This window comes from Hypanus sabinus, chromosome 10 (assembly GCF_030144855.1).
Source record: "Hypanus sabinus isolate sHypSab1 chromosome 10, sHypSab1.hap1, whole genome shotgun sequence".
NCBI lineage: Eukaryota > Metazoa > Chordata > Chondrichthyes > Myliobatiformes > Dasyatidae > Hypanus > Hypanus sabinus.
The window spans coordinates 149,606,849-149,628,113 of NC_082715.1; the positions used below are offsets into that span (position 1 = coordinate 149,606,849).

At 43.0% G+C, this 21,265-nt stretch overlaps 1 protein-coding gene across 1 annotated transcript in view; it reads left to right on the forward strand.

Moving 5' to 3' along the window:
- Positions 1-6,886: 6,886 nt before the first annotated feature.
- Positions 6,887-21,265, forward strand: part of ess2 (ess-2 splicing factor homolog) — a 53,274-nt gene continuing 38,895 nt past the window's right edge. The window contains exons 1-4 of the mRNA XM_059983236.1: positions 6,887-7,080; positions 15,932-16,100; positions 18,543-18,641; positions 18,777-18,934. Coding sequence (XP_059839219.1) covers positions 6,943-7,080; positions 15,932-16,100; positions 18,543-18,641; positions 18,777-18,934 — 564 coding nt within the window. The 5' untranslated portion in view covers positions 6,887-6,942. The remainder of the gene's footprint in view (positions 7,081-15,931; positions 16,101-18,542; positions 18,642-18,776; positions 18,935-21,265) is intronic.

The window sequence follows — 21,265 nt, forward strand, 5'->3', positions numbered from 1 at the left end:
GATTTACAACCTCATTTTATTACTGCAATTTTTGGTATACCAAATGAGGATGGTAATCAGTTTTCTCCTTCAATCAGACGAATGATTGCTTTTGTAACATTAATGGCCAGAAGGTCTATATTACAAAATTGGAAAGAAGTAAATCCTCCTATCACGTCTCAATGGCTTTTTCAAACTATTTCTTATCTGAGTTTGGAAAAAATTAGAAGCACTATTTTTGACTCATCAATTAAATTTGAAGAAACTTGGGGACCGTTCATTCGACATTTTCATATGAATTAATTTGGCCTTTTCCAGACCTTCTCTCTGCTTATTCTTGTTCAGGTATGGAGTTCCGGAGTTCTTTGACACTATCATATACTTACAAACTGTTATTATTGCCCATGTTAGTTTAGTTTAGTGTTTTTTTTCCATATATATTCTCTTTTATATATTTTTAAATTTTTTTTCTTTTTCTTTTGACGATTATTTTTTGTTTTTTTTTCATATATAATTATATAGACTTGATTGATTAATGTACTTTTTTTTGTTGATGTTCAATAGGATATTATTATCTTATTATTAATGTAATTTCAAGTCTATTGTATTCATAACCTATTCATTATTATGTTATGTTTTTTTTAATATTTATATGAAACTGAATAAAAAGATTGAAAAAAAGAGAAAGAGATAAGACCATAGGAGCAGAATTAGGCCATCTGGCTCATCGAGTCTGCTCTGGTATTCAATCATGGCTGATCCTTCTTTTTCTTCTCTCCAACCCCAGTCCCCATAACTTTTGATGCCATGTCCTCAGTGTTAAGGATGAAGTTATGGAGTACTTGGTGACACAGGACAAGATAGGACAAAGTGTAGTTGAGAAAGTAATTGAGAAGAGGGGTAGGTTGTGTTAAGGAAACAGGTAGGTTGCAAATGGACTTAGACACATTAGAATGGGCAAGAAAGTAGCAGAAGAAATACAATGTTGGAAAATGCATGGTCAAGCACTTTAGTAGAAGAAATAAGTGTGCAGTCTATTTTCTAAATGGGGAGAAAATACAAAAATCTGAGATGCAAAGGGACTTGGGAGTTCTCGTGCAGAACACCCTAAATGTTAATGACGTGGATAGGCTTTTTCCATTGAGAGTAGGGGAGATTCAATCAAGAGGACATGAATTGAGTGTTAAGGGGCAAAAGGTTAGGGGTTTCAGAGGGGGCATTTCTTTACTCAGAGAATGGTAGCTGTGTGGAACGAGCCTCCAGTAGAAGTGGTAGAGGCAGGTTCGATTTTGTCATTTAAAAAAATTGGATAGGTATATGGACAGGAAAGGAATGGAGGGTATGGGCTGAGTGCAGGTAGGTGGGACTAGGTGAGAGTAAGCGTTCGGCACGTACTAGAAGGGCTGAGATGGCCTGTTTCTGTGCTGTAATTGTTATATGGTTATATATGGTTTACTTGCAGGTAGAGTCAGTGATGAGGAAGGCAAATGCAATGTTAGCATTCATTTCAAGAGCTCTAGAATATAAGAGCAGGGATATGATGCTGAGGTTTTGTAAGGTACTGGTGAGGTCTCATCTTGAGTACTGTGAGAAATTTTGGACTCTTTATCTAAGAAAAGATGTGCTGGCATTGGAGAGGGGTCAGAGGAGGTTCACAAGGATGATTCCGGGAATGAAAGGTTTGTCATATGAGGAACGTTAATGTTTGATGGCTCACTGGAATAGAAGTATGGGGGGAATCTCATTGAAACCTTTTGAATGTTGAAAGGCCTGGACAGAGCAGATGTGGAAAAGATGCTTCCCATGGTGTAAGTGTCTAGGACAAGAGGGCACAGCCTCAGGATAGAGGGGTGTCCATTTAAAACAGAGATGTGGAAAAATTTCTTCAGCCAGAAGGTGGGGAATTTGTGGAATTTGTTATGACAGGCAGCTGTGGAAGCTGGGTCATTAGTTGTATTGAAGGCGGAGACTGATAGGTTCTTGATTGGCCACGGCTTCAAAGGTTACAGGGAGAAGGCTGGGGACTTGGGCTGAGGAGGGGAAAAAAGATCAACCATGATTGAATGGCAGAATAGACTCAATAGGCCAATGGCTTAATTCTGCTCCAATGAAGTTAGATAAACAGATTGATTACTCTGGAGCACTGGAGGCTAAAGGGACATCTGTTAGAAGGTTATGAGTGGCATAGATAGAATAGAAAGCTGTATAAACACAAGAGATTCTGTAGAAACTGGAAATGCAGATCAACACACATAAAATACTGAAGAAACTTAATAAGTCTGGCAACATCGATGGAAGGACTAAGGAGTTGATGTTTTTGGGTCAAGACCCTTCAACAGTACTGGAAAGGAAGGGAGAGGAAGCCAGAATACGAAGGTGGAGGGAAGGGAAGGATTACAAAATGAAAGTTTGATAGGTGGAGCCAGGTATCTTTTTTCCAGGGTCAAAATATATAATAATAGATGGCATGCATTCATGATGAGAGAGGGTAACTGCAGAGCGAGTTTTTTTTTACAGAGCGGTGGGTGTCTGTAATGTGCTGTCGGGTGGTGGTGGAGGCAGATACATTAGAGGCTCTTAGTTAGGCATATAGTTGCAGAGAATGCATAGTGAAGGCCAAACTTTTTTATGCTACGTTCCCCTATGGTTAACCGAGGGGTCCGTCGACTCCAGGTTGGGAACCCCTGGCGTAGGCAGAAGGGATTAGCTTGCCTAGGCATTTAATTACTAGTTTAAATGATTTGGCACAACACTGATGGCTCCTGTGCTGGACTGTTCTAATAGAAACAGAACATTGTATAAATGGAGAAACTGGAGAACAGTACAGTGCAGAAGGATTAGGTTGTCTGATTATTTGACACACAGTAAGATGCTATCCAACTACACCATGAAAGACAAATGGACTGTTGCCATTTATTTGGGAATCAGAGGTTTGTTGACAAGGTTACCACTTGTTGCCAATCATTAAATACATTCTTCAGCTGCATTCTTAAACAGTTTATCATGAAGGTGCTCCTACACTGCAGACTTGAAGGGGAATCTGCAGCAATTCTCAGCAAACATCAAGGCTCACAACACAGGAGGGCCACTGGTAGAGCTGCTGTCTCAGCACCAGAGAGCCATGTTCAACCCTGACCTCTGGTGCTGTCCATGTGCACATACTTTTTGTCACCAGGTGGGTTTCCTGCACTTGCTTCAGTTTCGACTCACATCCCAGGATCATATAAAAGGATTGTCTGGATGAATTTGGTGGCTGAAGGGCCAATTTTCAATCTGTACTTCTCTATGATTATTGGAAGAACAATAATTGGTGAAGCCACTGGAGCACTTCCCCCTTGACATTAGTATTTTAGTTTATCCATGCTATAGTTGGTCAAAAGCTGCCTTCCATTTCATTGTCTGTTCTGGAAACTTAGCATGTCCCCTGCAGTTATGTCTAAATGACTGTTGCGTTGGGGGAGAACAGGGGAGTGTGGGTTATCCGAAATTGGGAAACTCATTGGAATATAAGATGATGACATTCCAATTTGCATCTGGCCTCTCCAAAGCAGGGGAGATGCTGAGGACAGACAAGTCCATATCAGACTGGGAAGAAGAGTGGAATTGGCATGCTACAGCAAGCTCAAGATGATGCGGCGGACAGAGTGCAGGTAATCCACACAAGAGTTGCCAAAACTACACGTGGTTTCACCAGTGTAGAGGAGGTTTCATAGTGAGCATAGAATGCAGTCAACCAGATTGGAAGAGGTGCAGATGAACCTCTGCCTCGCCTGGATGGGCTGTTTAAGTCCCTTGGATGGTGGTGAGGGAGGATGCTAAGGAGCAGGTGTTACACCTCCTATGGCTGCAGGGGAAAGTAACAGTAAATCCCAGGCTGTTGTGTGGTGACGTAGTTTGATAATAAATTTACTTTGAACTTTGAAGGTTCAGGGAATGTGCTGGGCAGGGGTTGGGGAGATGAGTGGTCCAGTCAGGAAGGGAGTGATTTCTGCAGGAAGCAAAAAATTGGGGGAGTGAGCTGGGGAGGAGGGGGTAAAGGTGACCTATAATTGAATGATGTAGGAGAAACACAAGGGGATGGTAAGTTGGATGTGAAGGGTGGTGAGATGAAAGGTGAGGACCAACGGAACTCTTTTACTGTTCCGTTTGGTGTTTGGGGAGGGTGAGAAGACACTTGCAGCAAATTGAGGCAATGCATGTCAGGACTTCATCAACTATAGCAGAGGGGAAGTCACATTTCTGGAATTTGGAAGCCCTAGTATAGAAGGTGAATTTGGTGCCTTCAGCAGCGGAAAGGTGAGCAGATCCTGTTCCTGGCTGTCAACATCTCTGTAGACCTATCCTGGGCCCAACAGATTGTTGCAATTACAAAGAAGGCACAACAGTGGCTATATTTCAACAGGAGTTTGAGGAGATTTGCAAAGTCACCAAAGCCTTGAGAAGTTTTCTACATACTTACTGTGGAGAGCACTCTGCATGGTTGCATCACCATCTGGTATGGAGACGCCAATGCACAGGATTGGAAAAAGCTGCAGCCAGTTTCATCTTGGGCACTGGCCTCCAACGCATTGAAGAAATCTTCAAAAGGCGATGCCTTAAATAGGCAGCATCTATCATTAAGGACCTCCACCACCCAGGACAATCCTGTTTCTCATTGCTATCATGGGAGAGGAGGTACAGGAGCCTGAAGACACACACTCAATGTTTTAGGAACAGCTTCCTCTCTCCACCCTTCACCATCAGATTTCTGAAGGGTTCATGAACTCATGAACACTTCCTATTTTGCTCTTTTTGCACTAGTTTATTTTGTGCACATTTCATAATTTTATACATACAACTTAATAATTTTGTATATACTGCTGCAAAACAACAAATTTCACATTTTTTTGTGATAATAAACCTGATTCAGCTCAACTCTGACTCCTTCTACATTGGTGAAACAAAGCGTAGACTGGGAAACCTTTTATCAGTCACATCTTCCACTCTCTACTGCCCTTGCCCTTATGGCTTTCTACAGGGACAGCTTTCTTTGTGATTTCCTAGTTTACTCATTTCTCACTTTCCACCACTCTCCTTCCCCTGGCATGAAGACAGGCGGTGGGTGGATCATGTTGGTGCTGGCTGAAGTGCCAAAATATGATGCCCTGGATGTGGTGTTCTATGAGGGGAAAGGTGAGGACTAGGTGACGATCTATCTCTTTAACTTCTGGGAAGAGGAGGGGGGAAGGTGAGAGCAGACATACAGAAAAAAGAACACGTACGTGGCAACAGGTTCCTGTATCATAACTTAAACATACTGGGATGTAATTTGCAAAGTTGCACTGATAACTTCAGAATTTCTGTTAAACTGTGAAAAAAATCTTTCAATTATCAGAAAACTAACAATAAGTATCTGTCTGACAAAATGTCAGACAAGTTCTGTCATTCATACAAGGAGCTATTAATTAGGATAAACCTCTTCTCCTAAAAATGAGAGGTGACCTCACTGAACCACACAAAATACTTAGAAAGCTTGTCAGGATGTATGCAGGGAGGATCCTTCTGGCTATAGAGTTTATAACTCAGGAGGGTCTCAAAATAAGGAATAGACCATTTAGAAATGAAGTGGGTAACTTCTTTATGCAGTGGATCGTTGGAATTCTTTGCCCAAGAGGTCTGTTGAGAGTCATTCATAAATGCTTTCAAAACAGTTCTAGTGATACAGGTTGATCCCAATTGCAGGTGTTGAGTTTGATTGTTCTCCCTGGATTTCTTTCCTGCATCCCGAAGGCATATGAGTTGGTTAACTGGCTATTTTAACTATTGCTCAGTGTAGCTAAGTGGCAAAAACTATCATAGGGGAATTGGTCGGTATGGGACTAGTGAGAGATCCGTTGGGAGCTGGCACCTCAAATGTTTTTTTTGTCATAATTAGTGTATTCATATACATTTTAAAAAAATAAATCAGTGAATTCCACGAATAGTGCACAGAAGTGGAACTGAGGCAGGTCATTGAAAATTGGAGCACCCTCAAAGGGCTAAATTCATCAATTTCTCTCTAGTTCACCAAGTTCAACTGTAGATAGTACGACAAAGTTAGGTCACACACTTTCTTAAGAATAAAGGTCTTACTCATGGAAAGATCATGTTCTCAATCCATAGTGGTTCTTAATGACAGAAGTTTCAGCAATTGTTCTTGTGAGTTTTTATTGCTTCACAATCTACAGGAGGCGCTGCCTCAAGAAGGCAGCGTCTATCATAAAGGATCCCCTCCATCCCGTTCATACTCTCTTCTTGCAGCTACCATTAAGCAAGAGGTAAAAAAGTCTTCAAGTTCCACGTCACTGTTCAGGGACAACTACTGCCATCAGGTTCTTGGATCCATACAATCCCAACCCTACCTAGCAATAGAACACCATGGACCATCTCTATGATGGATTGACTGCGTTTTGTTTTTGAACAACACACACAAAATGCTGTAGGAATTCAGCGGGTCGGGCAGCATCTATAGAAGAAAATGAGTAGTCGACGTTTCGGGCTCTTTATTTGACCTGCAGAGTCCTTCCAGCATTTTGTGTGTTCTCATCCAGATTTTCAGCCTCTGCAGTCTTTTGTGTCGTTATTTTCACACAGCTTTTTTTCCTCTCCATCGACTTGTGTAATTAACGAATAATTTATATCGTGTGTCATCTCTACTGGCTGCTGAAAGCCAGTTTTTCGGCTTAATGACAATAAACCCTTGACCCGACCGGGGTAACAACTGAGCTCACCGATCCCAGAACAGTCTCTTCCATTGACTAGAACGGGCAGGAGAAGACCGAGCTGAGAATTTCGCCAGTCGCTCGCTCCCTGTGATAGGGGCCCCACTGATAAAAGCCGCTTCCCTTTACATCAGCTGACTTGGGTCGAGGGGACTGCTGGGAAACTGGAAGACTCCCTCCGAGAGGCTGCGCAGCCGCAGTTACTAGCGACTTCGGCGCTGCGATGGGGACCGAGGAAAAGGGTCCGAACGGCGGCAATGGCAACGAGAGTCGGGCATTGGCCAGTATCAGTGCTGAGAGCCCGGGGAAGCTTTGTGGCCGGGGCAAGAAACGGATCCTGGACGAGGAGTCGTACATCGGGGTAGGGGATAAAAGTCACAGGCCAGATCCTCTTCAGATTTCCAGTGTCCCCTGCCCCTACGACAGACCCGGCCTCCTGACTGCGTCCTGTCCGGCCCAGCATATCTACCGTGACCCGCCATCACATCCATGGGCCTTGGCCTCCTTCCCACCCCTCCCCTCTCCCCAGTTCCTTCCACTCCTTTCCCTTTTCTCTTTCTTCTTCCCCACCACCCCCTTTCCCCCAGGTAGCCCTCCCTCGTACAGTCAAGGTGTCACTGGCCCTATAACCTCTCCCTAATCCAGAACCCTTGACTGATTCTTGAGTCAGCCCTATTGCCAGAAACAACACACAAAATGCTGCAGACACTCAGTGGGTCAGGCAGTATTCGGATACGTCACCTGGTCTTGACTTGAAATGGGTGCTGTCCATTTCCTTACATAGATGCAGCCTGACCCACTGAGTTCCTCTTACATCTTCCGTGTTGCTTCAGATTCCAATATCTACAGTTCTTGTGTCCGTATTGGTTGAATAATGACTTCTCTGATGGTTGGGATCTCGGAGAGGCTGAGGTGGGCCATCCACTTGCTACTCCTGACTAAGAATACTGTAGTCTTTTGCACTCTTATCCCCAGTGCCACTTAGTTAGATGGGAATTCTTTTGGAGCTATGCCTGTTAGCTATTTGACCATTTGTGACTGTTTAGATTTAGGAGCAGAATTTGGTCCATCGCGTGTGCTCTGCTGTTCCAACACTGCTGATTTATCCCTTTCAACCACATTCTCCTGCCTTCGCCTCATAACCTTTAACACCCTGACTAATTAAAACCCTCACAACACTCCACAGCTGCCTGTGCTAATGAATTTCATAGATGCACTATCTTCTTGCTAAATAAATCCCTGCTCATCTTTGTTCTAAATGAACATCCCTCTATTTTAAGGCTGTTCCCTCTGATTATCGACTGACCCACTATAAGAAATATCCTCTCCACATCCACTCTATCTAGGCTTTACAATATTCGATAGCTTACAATGAAATCTTCCCTCATTCTTCTAAATTCCAGCAAGTACAGGCCTAGAGCCATCAAATGGCCCTTATACATTAACCTTTCATTTCCAGAATCATTCTCATGAACCTCTTCTGGACCTTCTCCAATACCAGCTCATGTTTTCTGAGATGATGAGCCCAAAACTGTTCCCAATACTCCAAGTGTGGTCTGATCAGTGCTTTATAAAGCCAAAGCATTACGTCCTTGCTGTTATATTCTAGTCCCCTCGAAATGAATGCTAACATTGCATTTGCCTTCCTAATCTGCATCTCAACCTGCAAGTTAATCTTTAGGGAATCCTGCACAAGAGGTGCAAGTCCCTCTGCACCTCTGATTTTTGAACTAGTTTAGAAAATAGTCTATGCCTTTATTCTTTCTACCAAAGTGCATGACCATACACTAAATGCCATCTGCCACTTGTTTGTCTATTTTCCTTATGTAGACTACCTGCCTGTCCACCTATCTTTGTATTGCTCTCATATTTGGCCATAATACCATCACTTTCGCCATCCAGATCATTGACCTGTAAAGTGAAAGAAGCGGTCGAAGTGTAGACCCTTGCGGAATATCACAAGACACTGGAAGCCAGCCAGAAAAGGCCCCATTTATTCTGACACTTTGCCTCCTGCCAGTCAGCCAATCATCGATCCATGCCAGTATCTTTCCTGTAATTGTGATCTGGCTGGCAGGACCATCGGGGTATGCCCTAATAATCAGCTGAGGGACTACTTGGCTCTGGCTGTGGTATTGTATTTGTTTCTCGTGGCTTGGTGGATGTTTGTGACTGTTTTAGCAGCCTGGCACCTTGTGTTGCTCCTGTGATGCCCTTTCTACACTTCATTGAGCTAGTTTTATTTTAATGGTAGAAAGAGATTAGGTGATGAATTTGCAGAACGTGGTGATGTCCACTTCTGCTGTTGTGGTTCAATGTTTAGCTACTGGATCTGTTCAGAGTTTCTCCCATTCAATGCACTAGCGTCACACCATATATGGACTAGCCCTCAGTGTAATGAGGAGCCTTCCTCAATCAGGACTCATGCTGTCATAGACTCAACACAGCCTATAGAACGGCTTCCTCACTCATCTGGCAAGCTGGGTTTGATACTGTCTGTGTGCAGCCTGCACATTATCCCCACAAACATGTGGGTTTCCTTCAGTGGTTCAGTTTTATCCCATGTGTTGAAGATGGGTACTGGTAAAATGAATGGACAACTGTAAATGACCCCTAGCGTAGGGGAGTGTAGTGCTATGTGGGGAGAGTAAACTGGGATTAGTAAGCATGGGTACTGATGGCTAATGTGGACTCAGTGGGACGAAAGGCCTGTTTCCCTGCGTTTTGACTCTGTGATGCACCTTCCATGGTAGATTAGTGGGGAAAAAGTCAAAAGCATTTATCCCTCACGATCTGTCATAAACTGAGTCTGCCAGCTATGCCATTAAGACCTTGGTGAGTTCAGTCAGAGTAGGTGCTACCAAGATACATAAGAATCCGATCCGGGTTTATTATCACCGACAGATATTGACCACCAGGCTATAAATGTGGGTGGCATGGTAACGTAGCGGTTAGCACAGTACTTTTCAGCACCCGCTGTAAGATCAGGGTCTGATTCTCCCTGCGACTCTGTGGGTTTCCTCTAGCTGCTTCAGTTTCCTCCCACTGTCCAAAGACACGTGGATTAGGGTTAGAGAGTTGTGGGCAAGCTGTGTGGGTGCCACAGCTGGGGGCTGCCCAGCACAATCCATGCTGCTTTAATTTGACACTAGTATTTCCCTCTGTTTCAATGTACAGGGGCAAATAAGGTGAATCTTATTTTATAATCTGAACATTGACGTCTAGATTACATTCTATGCCCTTGCAATTTTCAGTGTTTTAATCAAGCGTTATCCAACTTGGAGAGGCAATAATTCATCATTTCAAGGAGGCAATAGCTGGTGAACAGCAGATTGTTCTCTTAGTCATGTTTGACATGATGGGATGTCAAATACGGGACATCACATTATGGAGTCTGAAAATAAGGTTCAGGTTCAACTTGAAGTTCATTTTCATTCGGCCATCCTCATGTATACAGGTGAATGAAATAGAATTCTTCTGGGGTCAAAGTGCCAAACACAGACGTACAGTCACACACAGCACGTATAGTTACAATTGAGCACATATAGTCACAACCACAAAACAACATTAACACAAGGCCCTGAGTGGCATGGCCTGAAGATTGACAGAGTGACATAAAGCATGAGGTGCATCTTTATACACGATAATATAATATTACTGGCACTTTATAATAAAACAAGCAGTACAGTTGTACATTAGCTGTGTGAAGAGCAGTACAGCTGTACGTTAGCTCTGTGAAGAGCAGTACAGTTGTATGTTAGCTGTGTGAAGAGCAGTACAGCTGTACGTTAGCTGTGTGAAGAGCAGTACAGTTGTACGTTAGCAGTGTTAAGAGCAGTACAGTTGTACGTTAGCACTGTGACGAACAGTACAGTTGTCTGCAGTGTGAAGAGCAGTACAGTTGTATGTTAACTGTGTGAAGGGCAGTACAGTTGTACATTACCAGTGTTAACAACAGTACAGTTGTACCTTAGCAGTGTGAGGAGCAGAACAGTTGTCTGTTAGAACTGTGAAGAGCAGTACAGTTGTCTGTTAGCACTGTGACGAATAGTACAGTTGTCTGCAGTGTGAAGAGCAGTACAGTTGTCTGTTAGCACTGTGAAGAGCAGTACAGTTGTACCTTAGCACTGTGAGGAGCAGACCTGTTGTCTGTTAGCACTGTGATGAACAGTACAGTTGTCTGTTAGCACTGTAAAAAGCAGTACAGTTGTATGTTAGCACTGTGATGAACTGTACGGATGTCTGTTAGCACTGTGAAGAGCAGTACTGTTGTACCTTAGCAGTGTGAGGAGCAGACCAGTTGTCTGTTAGCACTGTGAAGAGCAGTACAGTTGTACCTTAGCACTGTGAGGAGCAGACCTGTTGTCTGTTAGCACTGTGATGAACAGTACAGTTGTCTGTTAGCACTGTAAAGAGCAGTACAGTTGTATGTTAGCACTGTGATGAACTGTACAGATGTCTGTTAGCACTGTGAAGAGCAGTACTGTTGTACCTTAGCAGTGTGAGGAGCAGACCAGTTGTCTGTTAGCACTGTGAAGAGCAGTACAGTTGTATGTTAGCACTGTGATGAACAGTACAGTTGTATGTTAGCACTGTGATGAACAGTACAGTTGTCTGTTAGCACTGTTAAGAGCAGTACAGTTGTATGTTAGCGCTGTGACGAACAGTGCAGTTGTACCTTAGCACTGTGACGAACAGTACAGTTGTACCTTAGCACTTTGAGGAGCAGAACAGTTGTCTGTTAGCACTGTGAGGAGCAGTACAGCTGTACGTTAGCACTGTGAAGAGCAGACCAGTTGTCTGTTAGCGCTGTGAAAAGCAGTACAGTTGTGCGTTAATGGTGTGAAGAGCAGTGGGCTCTTTATTGTATTGCCGCAAAGGTTAGGTTATCATTGTTGGTGTGTCAGGGCCACTGAGAGGATTATGATGGGTGTCTGTGATATTGACTTGTTTTTTAGACAGGATATCTTTGAGGAGTTGGGCATATGGACTTGTTTATGGGACATTGTATCTGTGAGGAGTCAGGCATATTGACCTGTTGGTGGGACAGGATATCTGTAAGGATTGTGATGGTGGAGTCAGTCATATGGACTTGTTGGTGAGACCGGATATCTGTGAGGATTATGATGGAGGATTCAGGCATATTGACCTATCGGTGAAGCAGGATATCTGTGAGGATTGTTGATGGAGGAGTCGGCCATGTAGACTTGAATCTGATTCTGTAATTATGACTTGGTTAGACCATTGTGTGACTCCATTTGAATTTCTCCAATTAATATGCCGCTCCTTAGTTGTTTGAAAACTTTTAAAGTTAACAATGTGATATCAACATTGTTTAGGGTGATTTTTGGTTGGTCTGTCTGATTTCATAATCTTTTTGATTTAGTGTAGCATTTAATTAACAACAGTATGGTCATGACTGAGGAGAGTTAACAGTTGGTCATGTTGCTGCAGGTTTGGAGTGGCAGTTCAGCCAGACCAGTTCAAGGTGGCCTGAATTTGAAGGCCATTACTGGACTAGATGGTCTATGCTTGACAGTCTGTTAGTTTTATGGTAGTTCTTAATAAGGTTCTTTATAATTCATTTTAAATGTATTGACATAGAATATTACATACAGTTTGGCTCACGATGTTGTGTTGACCTTTTAAACTACCTGATGAAGGGCCTCGGCCCAAAACGTTGACTGTTTAACCTTTTCCATAGATACTATCTGGTTCGCTGACTTCCTCCAGCATTTTGTTTGTGTTGCTTGGATTTCCAGCATCTGCAGATCTTCATCTAGATAAATCTAGCCCTTTCCTCTGACGTAGCCCTGATGCACCATCAATAACTCTTGGAGACGTGAGTCAAGGCAGGCTTTTATTGGCTGGAAGAAAGCACCGTCAGCAGCAAGCGACCACCACACAACATCCTGGAGATTGAGGGAGGAGCAGTGCCTCCAATCGCCTTTATACAGGGGTCTGTGGGAGGAGCCACAGGAGCAATCATTGTGGGGGGGGGGGGGGCATGTCCAGACAGGTATATGTAGTTCACCACAAGCCCTCAATTTTTCTATTATCCCTGTGCCCATCTAAGAGTTTCTTAAATGTCCCGAATGTATCTGCCTCTGCTACCATCCCTGGCAGGGCTTTTCACGCACTCAACACTCTGGTTTAAAAAAAAATGCCAACTCTGACACTTATAATATGTCTATAATTTCCTTCAATCACCTTAAAACTTGACCCCCTGGTATTTGCCATTTCCACCCTGGGAAAATCTCTCTGGCTATCCAGTTGATGTATGCTTCTTATCATTTTGTAAACCTCTATCAAGCCACCTCTCCTCTTCCTTAGCTTCAAAGAGAGAAGTCCTAGATTGATAAGCTTAGCTGTTTAAGACATGCTCTCTAATTGAGGCAGCATTCTGGAAAATCTCCTTTGCAGCCTCCCATAATGAGATGACCAGAATTGAACACGTGTGGTCTAACCAGTTGGAACTTAGCCTCGTGGCTCTTGAACATATTCCCTTGACTAATGAAGGCCGGCACACTATATGCCCTATTAACTTGCACAGCAACTTTAATTTGACAATAACTTTACTTAAATCCCAGAGCTGTCAAAGTGCATTTCAGTTGGTGTTTCTGGATTGTTAGTCTATGAACAGTACATCACAGGAACAGGCCATTTGGCCCACAATGTTGTGCCAAGCCAGCTAAGAGCAAATCAAAAACACCTGAACACTAATTCCTCCTACCTACACATGTCCATATCCCTCCATCTTCCTTATGTCCATGTGCCTATCCAGAAGTCTCTTAAAAACCTTTAACGTGTTTGCTTCTACCACCACCCCAGGCAGCACATTCCATCCATTCATGACTCCCTGATTTAAAAACTTATTCCCCTCATCCCTCCCCCTTGAACTTACCCCCTCTTACCTTCCATGCATGCCGTCTGGTATTAGACATTTCAGCCCTGGGAAACAGATACTCTCTGTCCACTCTATCTATGCCTCTCATAGTTTTGTAAGCCTCTATCAGATCTCCCCTCGGTCTCCACTGCTCCAGAGAAAACAACCCAAGTTTATCCAACCTCTTGTGATAGCAAGTGCTCTCTAAACCAGACAACATCCTTGTAAACCTCTTCTGCACCCTCTCCAAAGCCTCAACATGCTTCCTGTAGTGGCCTAACCAGAGTTTTATAAAGTTGCAGCATAACCTCTTGACTTTACTCTTTTGACTATACTCTTTTTCATAGGTGCTGCCTGGCCTGCTGACTTCCTCCAACATTTTGTGTGTGTTACTAGGGTTTGCAGCATCTGCAGATTTTCTCTTGATTAAGCATTCCGTAAGCTGCCTTAACTGTGTACCCACTTCCAAGGAGTTATGAACTTGGATCCCAAGATCTCTCTGCTCAGTAACACTGTTGAGGACCTTGGCCTTAACAGTGTACTGTCTTCATGCATTTGCCCTATTGAGGTTCAACACCTCACATTTATCTGGGTTAAACTTCATCTGCCATTTCTCAGCCCATACTGTATCTGAAACTGATCTATAGCATGCTGTATTTTTTGCCAGTCTGCTACACTGCCCACAACTTCACCAATCTTGGTATCATCTGCAAGTTTACTAACCCACTCATCTACATTTTCATTCAGGTCATTTATATACATCACAAACAGAAGATGTCCCAGTACAGATTCCTGTGGAACTCCACTAATTACAGACCTCCAGCTTGAATAAGTCCCTTCAACCACTAACATCTATGCACAAGCATGTTCTGAATCCAAATAGCCAATTTCCCATGGACCCCATGCATCTTAATCTTCTGGATTAGCCTCTCCTGAGGGAACTTTGTCAAACGCTTTACTCAAATCCATGTAGACAACATCTGCTCTACTCTCATCAATCTCTCTCGTCACCTTATCAAAAACCTCAATCAAGTTGGTAAGGCACGACATGCCTCGCACACAGTCATGCTGGTTCTCCCTAATTAGGCCCTGGGTTTCCAAATGCTCATATATTCTTTCCTTAAGAATCTTCTGCAGCAATTTCCCTGCACTGTCATGAGACTCACTGGTCTATACCTCCCAGGATTTTTTCTTGTTTCCTTCTTGTATAGAGCTATGACATTAGCCAGTCACCAGTCCTCCAGGACCTTGCCTATGTCTAGAGAGGACATGAAGATACTGGTCAAGGCCCCAGCAATCTTGTCTCTTGCCTCCTTCAGTAACCTGGGGTAAATCCCATCAGGCCCTGGGGACTTACCCACCTTAATACACATGTGGAGGCCCGACACTTCCTACTCCTTGACCTCTAAATGCCCTAACATATTTCTACATTCAGCACTGATCTGCAGTTACTAGACTGGTTAGCATTTGACACCATGCCTTTTTCTCACTCTTCCCCTCCTCCCCCTTGTTGCCTTTCATCCTTGACAACACTATCTGAAATCAGTGTGAGTTTCCACACTGAAAGCTGGATGCAATCTGAATCTGCTGGCTTCCAGTTTTACCTTGCCTCTCCTGATTTTTCTTCTGTCTCCAAATTGTCACAGTTTTCATAACTTTTAATATGAGCAGAACTCCCCTCCAGTATGGAGAACATCAAAGCGACTATATTCTGTCTCCATTGCGAACTGTTTCTAAACCACAGAGTCCACCCCCTTCCTTCGCAACTGCCTTTCCATTCAAAAAACATCAAACACCCTATATACACAGAGTATTAAACATCAAACTGCGGAGTCCTTGAAATAGTCTAGAAGTGTTCAGTTTGGTTCAGTTCAGTTTAGTGCTGTGTTGTTCTTTAACTGCAAACTGCAGAGCAAGTCCACCCCGATCAAAATCACGCAAAATAGCAATAAAAGAAACTAGTCCAGGTTTCCCCCGCTATTTGAAGATAGACTTTCCCTTAACAGTAAACTTCTCAAGAAGAGTAACCAGTGACATAGACGTGTTCTTCCACTTCTAGACATTTTACATCCTTGACTTTAATTATTTAGCCAACTCTCTTGTATTCTCTGCAAAGCTGCTCTGCTCTTGAACCCATTTCCCTCCCTTGCAGCTTTTCTAACTATTAGCTTTGATCAGGATTCATTTGCTGCCCTAACAGTTCCTTTATATGGCTCAGGTGTGAATGTTTGTGGTTTTTAAATATCTGTAAAGCACCTTTTTGCTAGGTTAAAGATGTTAGGTGAGTTACTATATAATACAGCTCTGATTGTTGCACTTCCAACAGAATTTGGAAAAAATTATCCAGCGTGACTTTTTCCCCGATGTGGTAAAGCTAAATGCTCAGAAGGAGTTTTTGGAGGCTGAAGAGAGTGGCGACATGGAAAAGATGCGTGAAATAACCATAAAATATGGCCCTTCACTTGGGAAACCAAATTTGATGACCCCTGCCCCATGTAAGTTCTTCTCTCTGTTCTTGCCTCTGTTTCTGACTGCACAAGTTTTTCTTTGCTTTGCCCATAGACTCTTTAACTACTACACTTGCACCATACACTCAGTGGCTACTGTATTAGGTACCTTCTACTGCAGTAGCCCATCCACTTCAAGGTTCGACGTGTTGTGCATTCAGAGATGCTCTTAAGACCATAAGACATAGGAGCAGAATTATGTTGTTCAGCCCATCGAGTCTGCTCCGTCATTCCAGCATGTCTGATCCTGATCCCAATCCCACTCAACCCCATACACCTGCCTTCTCGCTGTATCTTTTGATGGCCTGACTGATCAGGAAATGATCAACTTCTGCCTTAGATATACTCATGGACTTGGCCTCCATTGCAGCTTGTGGCAGAGCATTCCACAGATTCGCCACTCTTTGGCTAAAAAAAAAATTCCTCTTTACCTCTGTTCTAAAGGGTCGCTCCTCAATTTTGAAGCTGTGTCCTCTAGTTCTGGATATCCCCCGCCATAGGAAATATCCTCTCTACATCCACCGTATTCTAGTCCTTTCAACATTTGGTAGGTTTCAATGAGATCCCTAAGCATCCTTCTAAATTCCAGTGAGCACAAGCCCAAAACTGCCAAAGGCTCCTCGTATGTTAACCCCTTCATTCCTGGATGAATATTGTAACACTGTTGTAGCACATGGTTATTTGAGTTACTGTGGAAGTTCAAAGTAAATTTTAATATCAAAGTATATATATGTCACCATATACATCCCTGAGATTTATTTCCCTGTGGGCATGCTCAGCAAATCTATAGAACAGTAACTATAACAGGATCAATGAAAGATCAACAAACTGTGCAAACACAAATATAAATAAATAGCAATAAATAACAAGAACACGAGATAAAGAGACCTTAGAGTGAGATCGTTGGTTGTGGGAACACCTCAATGATGGGCAACTGAGTGTAGTCATCCCCTTTGTTCAAGAGCCTGATGGTTATTGGGTTGTAACTGTTCTTGAACCTGGTGGTGCGAGTCCTGAGGCTCTTGTACCATCTACCTGATGGTAGCAACAAGAGAAGAGGATGGCCTGGCTGGTGGAGATCTCTGATGATGGATGCTGTTTTCCTAGGACAGTGTTTCATGTAGATGTGTTCAAAGGTTGGAAGGGCATTACCCATGATATACTGGGCTGAATCCACTACCTTTTGTAGGAATTTCCATTCTTTCTTCCTGTCAGCTTGAACCAGTTTTCTCTAACCTCTCTCATTCACAAGGGATTTTTTCCCACACATCTGCCACTCACTGTGCATTTTTTGTTTTACACACTATTTTCTGTAAACTCTAGAGACTGTTGTGTGTGAAAATCCCAGGAAACCAGCAGTTTCTGAGATATTCAAACTAGTCTTTCTAACACCAGCAATCATTCCATGGTCAAAGTCACTTAGATCACATTTCTTCCCCATTCTGATGTTTGGTCTGAACAATAGCAGAACCTCTTGACCATGTCTGCGTGCTTTTATGCTTTGAGTTCCTGCCACATGATTGGCTGATTAGATATTTGAATTAACGATGTGTCTAATAAAGTGGCCACTGAGTGTAGGTTTTCTCAGTCGTTGTCCATGGGAATTAGAATGAAAATGTTAAAATTGAAGCTCTGGTCCAGGAATCTCTCTCCACACCCCCCCCCCCCCCCCCCAAAAACACCTTCCCCAGATGTTCAAACAAGTAAAGATAATGCCAGAAAGTAGGAGGAATTCCGCTTTGGAGGAGAGCTCAGCATTGCAGGCGAGAGGTTCTCATAAAGAAGCAGGTGAATGGTGGGCATCAACCAGGATTTTGCAAAGTGTGCTTTAGATGAAAATAGGATGGACTTTACTATGATTCTCCCTATGGTTAAAACATTTGTGTAATTTTTATAAACCTTGTTCTGAATATTAACTCAACAGCAAGCGGTTGGCATGGCTTGCTTGTCCAGTCTGAGAAATTGTCACATCAGAAAATTAATGTGAGTGGCAAAAGAAGGGTAAAGAAAATATGTGAACACACAAAAATGTTTAGTTATGTAGGAGGAATTAAAGAATTCAAACATTTTATTATTCTGTGATTCCAGTACTATGAGAATGCCACCAATCTAACCCTTCCCTCCCACATAACCCTCTATTTTTCTATCACCTGTGCTTATCTAATTATGTCTTAAATCTCCCTAATGTATCTGCCTCTATCACCACCATTCTGTGTAAAATACTTACCTCTGACATCCCCCATGCTTTCCTCTGAACACCTTAAAAATGTTTGGTGTGGCCATTCTGGTGATAGGTGTTTGTGGTGAGCTGAGTGGTTGTCAAAGGCCAGAGAGGTATGTTGGTGTGTTGTCAAGAAGAGTGGAGGAGTAATGTGTGTGTCAGTCTCGTGATGTTCTGTCTCCTCCATTTCATGTTTTAATGTCTTGCAGATCACACGCCAGGTTCTTTTGAGACGCCAGAAGTTACCTCAGGTTCTCCATCTTCGCAGAGTAAAACCCGATTAGATGGAAAGCCTCCAAGTGATGGAGGTAATTTTCATTTCATTTTCATGAGTTTAAACTCTTCCTTGCTTTCTGGCATTCTGTGATAATAACTGGCCTCAGTGTCTTAACCAGCTGAGCTCAAGGTTTCTATCCCAGTTTACTGAGTCTCCCACTTTGCAGGAGAAAAGAAAGAAGAGGAATTGCCAACTCTGGACACTTACTTGGGGCAAAGTACCAGTGAAGACAATGCTTCCTTCAATCAGATTATGGAGCTTGCTGAAGAGCGGAATAGGGCTAAACATGCCTGGCTCTATGAGGCAGAGGAAAAATCAGAGCAGGTGCACTTTCTTTCCCTAACTTCATCATATGTGAATTTTATGCTGACCTGTTAATCTACTCCCATGATCAATCTAACCCTTCCCTTTTACACAGCCCAAATCCCTCCATTTTCCTGTCATCCTTGTGCCTACCTAGGAGTCTCTTAAAAGCCTGTAATATATCTACTGCTACCACAAGACCTAGCATCTTGTTACATACACCTACCACTCTCTGTGTAAATAACTTGTCTCTGACATTTCCCCCTCTCCCCCTATTCTTTATACCCTCTTGTATTTCTTCTATTCTATTTCTGCCCTGGGAAACAGCCTCTGGCTGTCCACTCTATCTATACTTCTTGTCCACCTCTGTTCTTTAAGATAAAAGCCCTAGCCCACTCAACTGATTTTCATTAAGGCATGTTCTCTAGTCCAGGCAACATTCTGGTAAATCTTCTTTGCACCCTCTCTGGAGCTTGCACATTCTTCCTAGAATGAGGCGACCAGAACTGTGCACAATATTCTAAGTGTGTGCATTTGCAAGTATGTGTAACTCCCTGGGTCGCCTCAGGCTCACTCAGCTCGTTCTTGTCTAGGGGGAGCAGCCTTCAGCCCCGCCAAACTGGGTAATCAGCTGGTGTGGATGCTGTGTGATGTCCCCGCCTCGCCCAAAACAGACAGTACACCATATGCGATTAAATGAGTACAATTTATAAAGGTTACTATAACTAAGTGATTAATAACGATACAGTATATATGAAGAGAAAATTAAAGAAAAGGCGCCAAACTTATCAAAGTCCAAACCACTTCGTGCACAACCATCGGAGCTCAATTACTGAAGTCTTCTGGCTACCATTCGATCCCCTCCGAACTCCTCGACTCGCAGCTCAGGACCCTCTGAACTCGACTCTCCAAACAGCTCAGGACCCTCCGAGTGGTCAACCAAGCACATCTAGCTTCATCCCCCCCCCCCCCCCCCCGGAGAATCTCCTGGCCTCGGACCCCCCTTTGGGGTCCGATCCTCGCCCAGCTTAGAGCATTGCATCCTCTCTCTCGACCCCCTCGCGCCGATCTGCCCAAAAGCCCGTCAACAAAAGCTTACAGACTCAGAAGAAAGAACATTAATCCCCATTTGGTTTACAAAAGAATACCATTCTCGTTATCAGTAAATTAGCATTCCTGCTAGTTAACAAAAGGAAACCCTTTCCCAACAGTAACAAAGAAAAAAAAGAAACCCCCTTTACATATGTTTGACACACCTCCTTCTTGAGTTAAATCCTTGGATAATTTTGAAAAATCAGTTTGGGGATGTGGTGAGATGCCCAGGGATGCTGTCTTTTTATAAATAGATACAGTGGTGTTAATAACTTCGTGAACCCTGTAGAATTTTCTCTGTTTCTGCATAAATATGACCTAAAGTTGATCAGGTCTTCACACGAGTCCTAAAACTAGATAAACAGAATCCAATTAAATAAATAACACTATACAGCATTATACTTAATAAATTATTGAGAAAAATTATCCTATATTACATGTATTTGTTGGAATAAGTATGTGAATCTCTGAGGTAATGCCTTCTACAAAAGCTATTTGAGCTGTGTATTCCAATCAATGAGATGGATTTGGAGGTGTGGGTTGTAGAAGTGCCCTGCCTTCTAAAAAAGACGCACAAAGTCAGGTTACTGATGGAATCTGCTCTTTGCAAGAAAGATCTGTTTATGTGCACCATGTCTGGATCAAAACAACTTTCATAGGGCCTTAGAAGAAGAATTGTAGAGATGCATGAAACTGGAGAAGACTACAAAAACCTGAGTGTTCATTAGTCCACTGTAAGAGAAAATGTCTACAAATGGAGGAAACTCAGTACTGTTGCTACTCACCCTAAGAGTGGGCATCCTGCAAAGATCACATCAAGAGCACAGCTTGCAATATTGAAGGAGGTGAAAAAGAACCCAAGGATAACACCAAAATACCTACAGAGATCTCTAGAACTTGCTAAAGTCTTTGTTCATGTGTCCACTATGAGAAAAACACTGAATAAGAATGGTGTTCATATAGGGACACCATGGAGGAAATCACTGCTCTCCAAAACAAAAACATTGCTTCACATCTCAAGTTTGCAAAATACCACCTGGATGTTCTACAAAGCTTTTGGGACAGTGTTCTGTGGACAGATGAGACAAAAGTTGAACTTTTTGGCAGAAGTGCACACTGCTATGTTTGGGGAGAAAAAAAGGCACTGCACACCAACACCAAAATCTCATCCCGACTGTGACGCATGGTGGAAGGAGCATCATGGTTTGGGGCTGCTTTGCTGCCTCGGGGTCTGGACAGCTTGCAATAGTTGAGGGAACA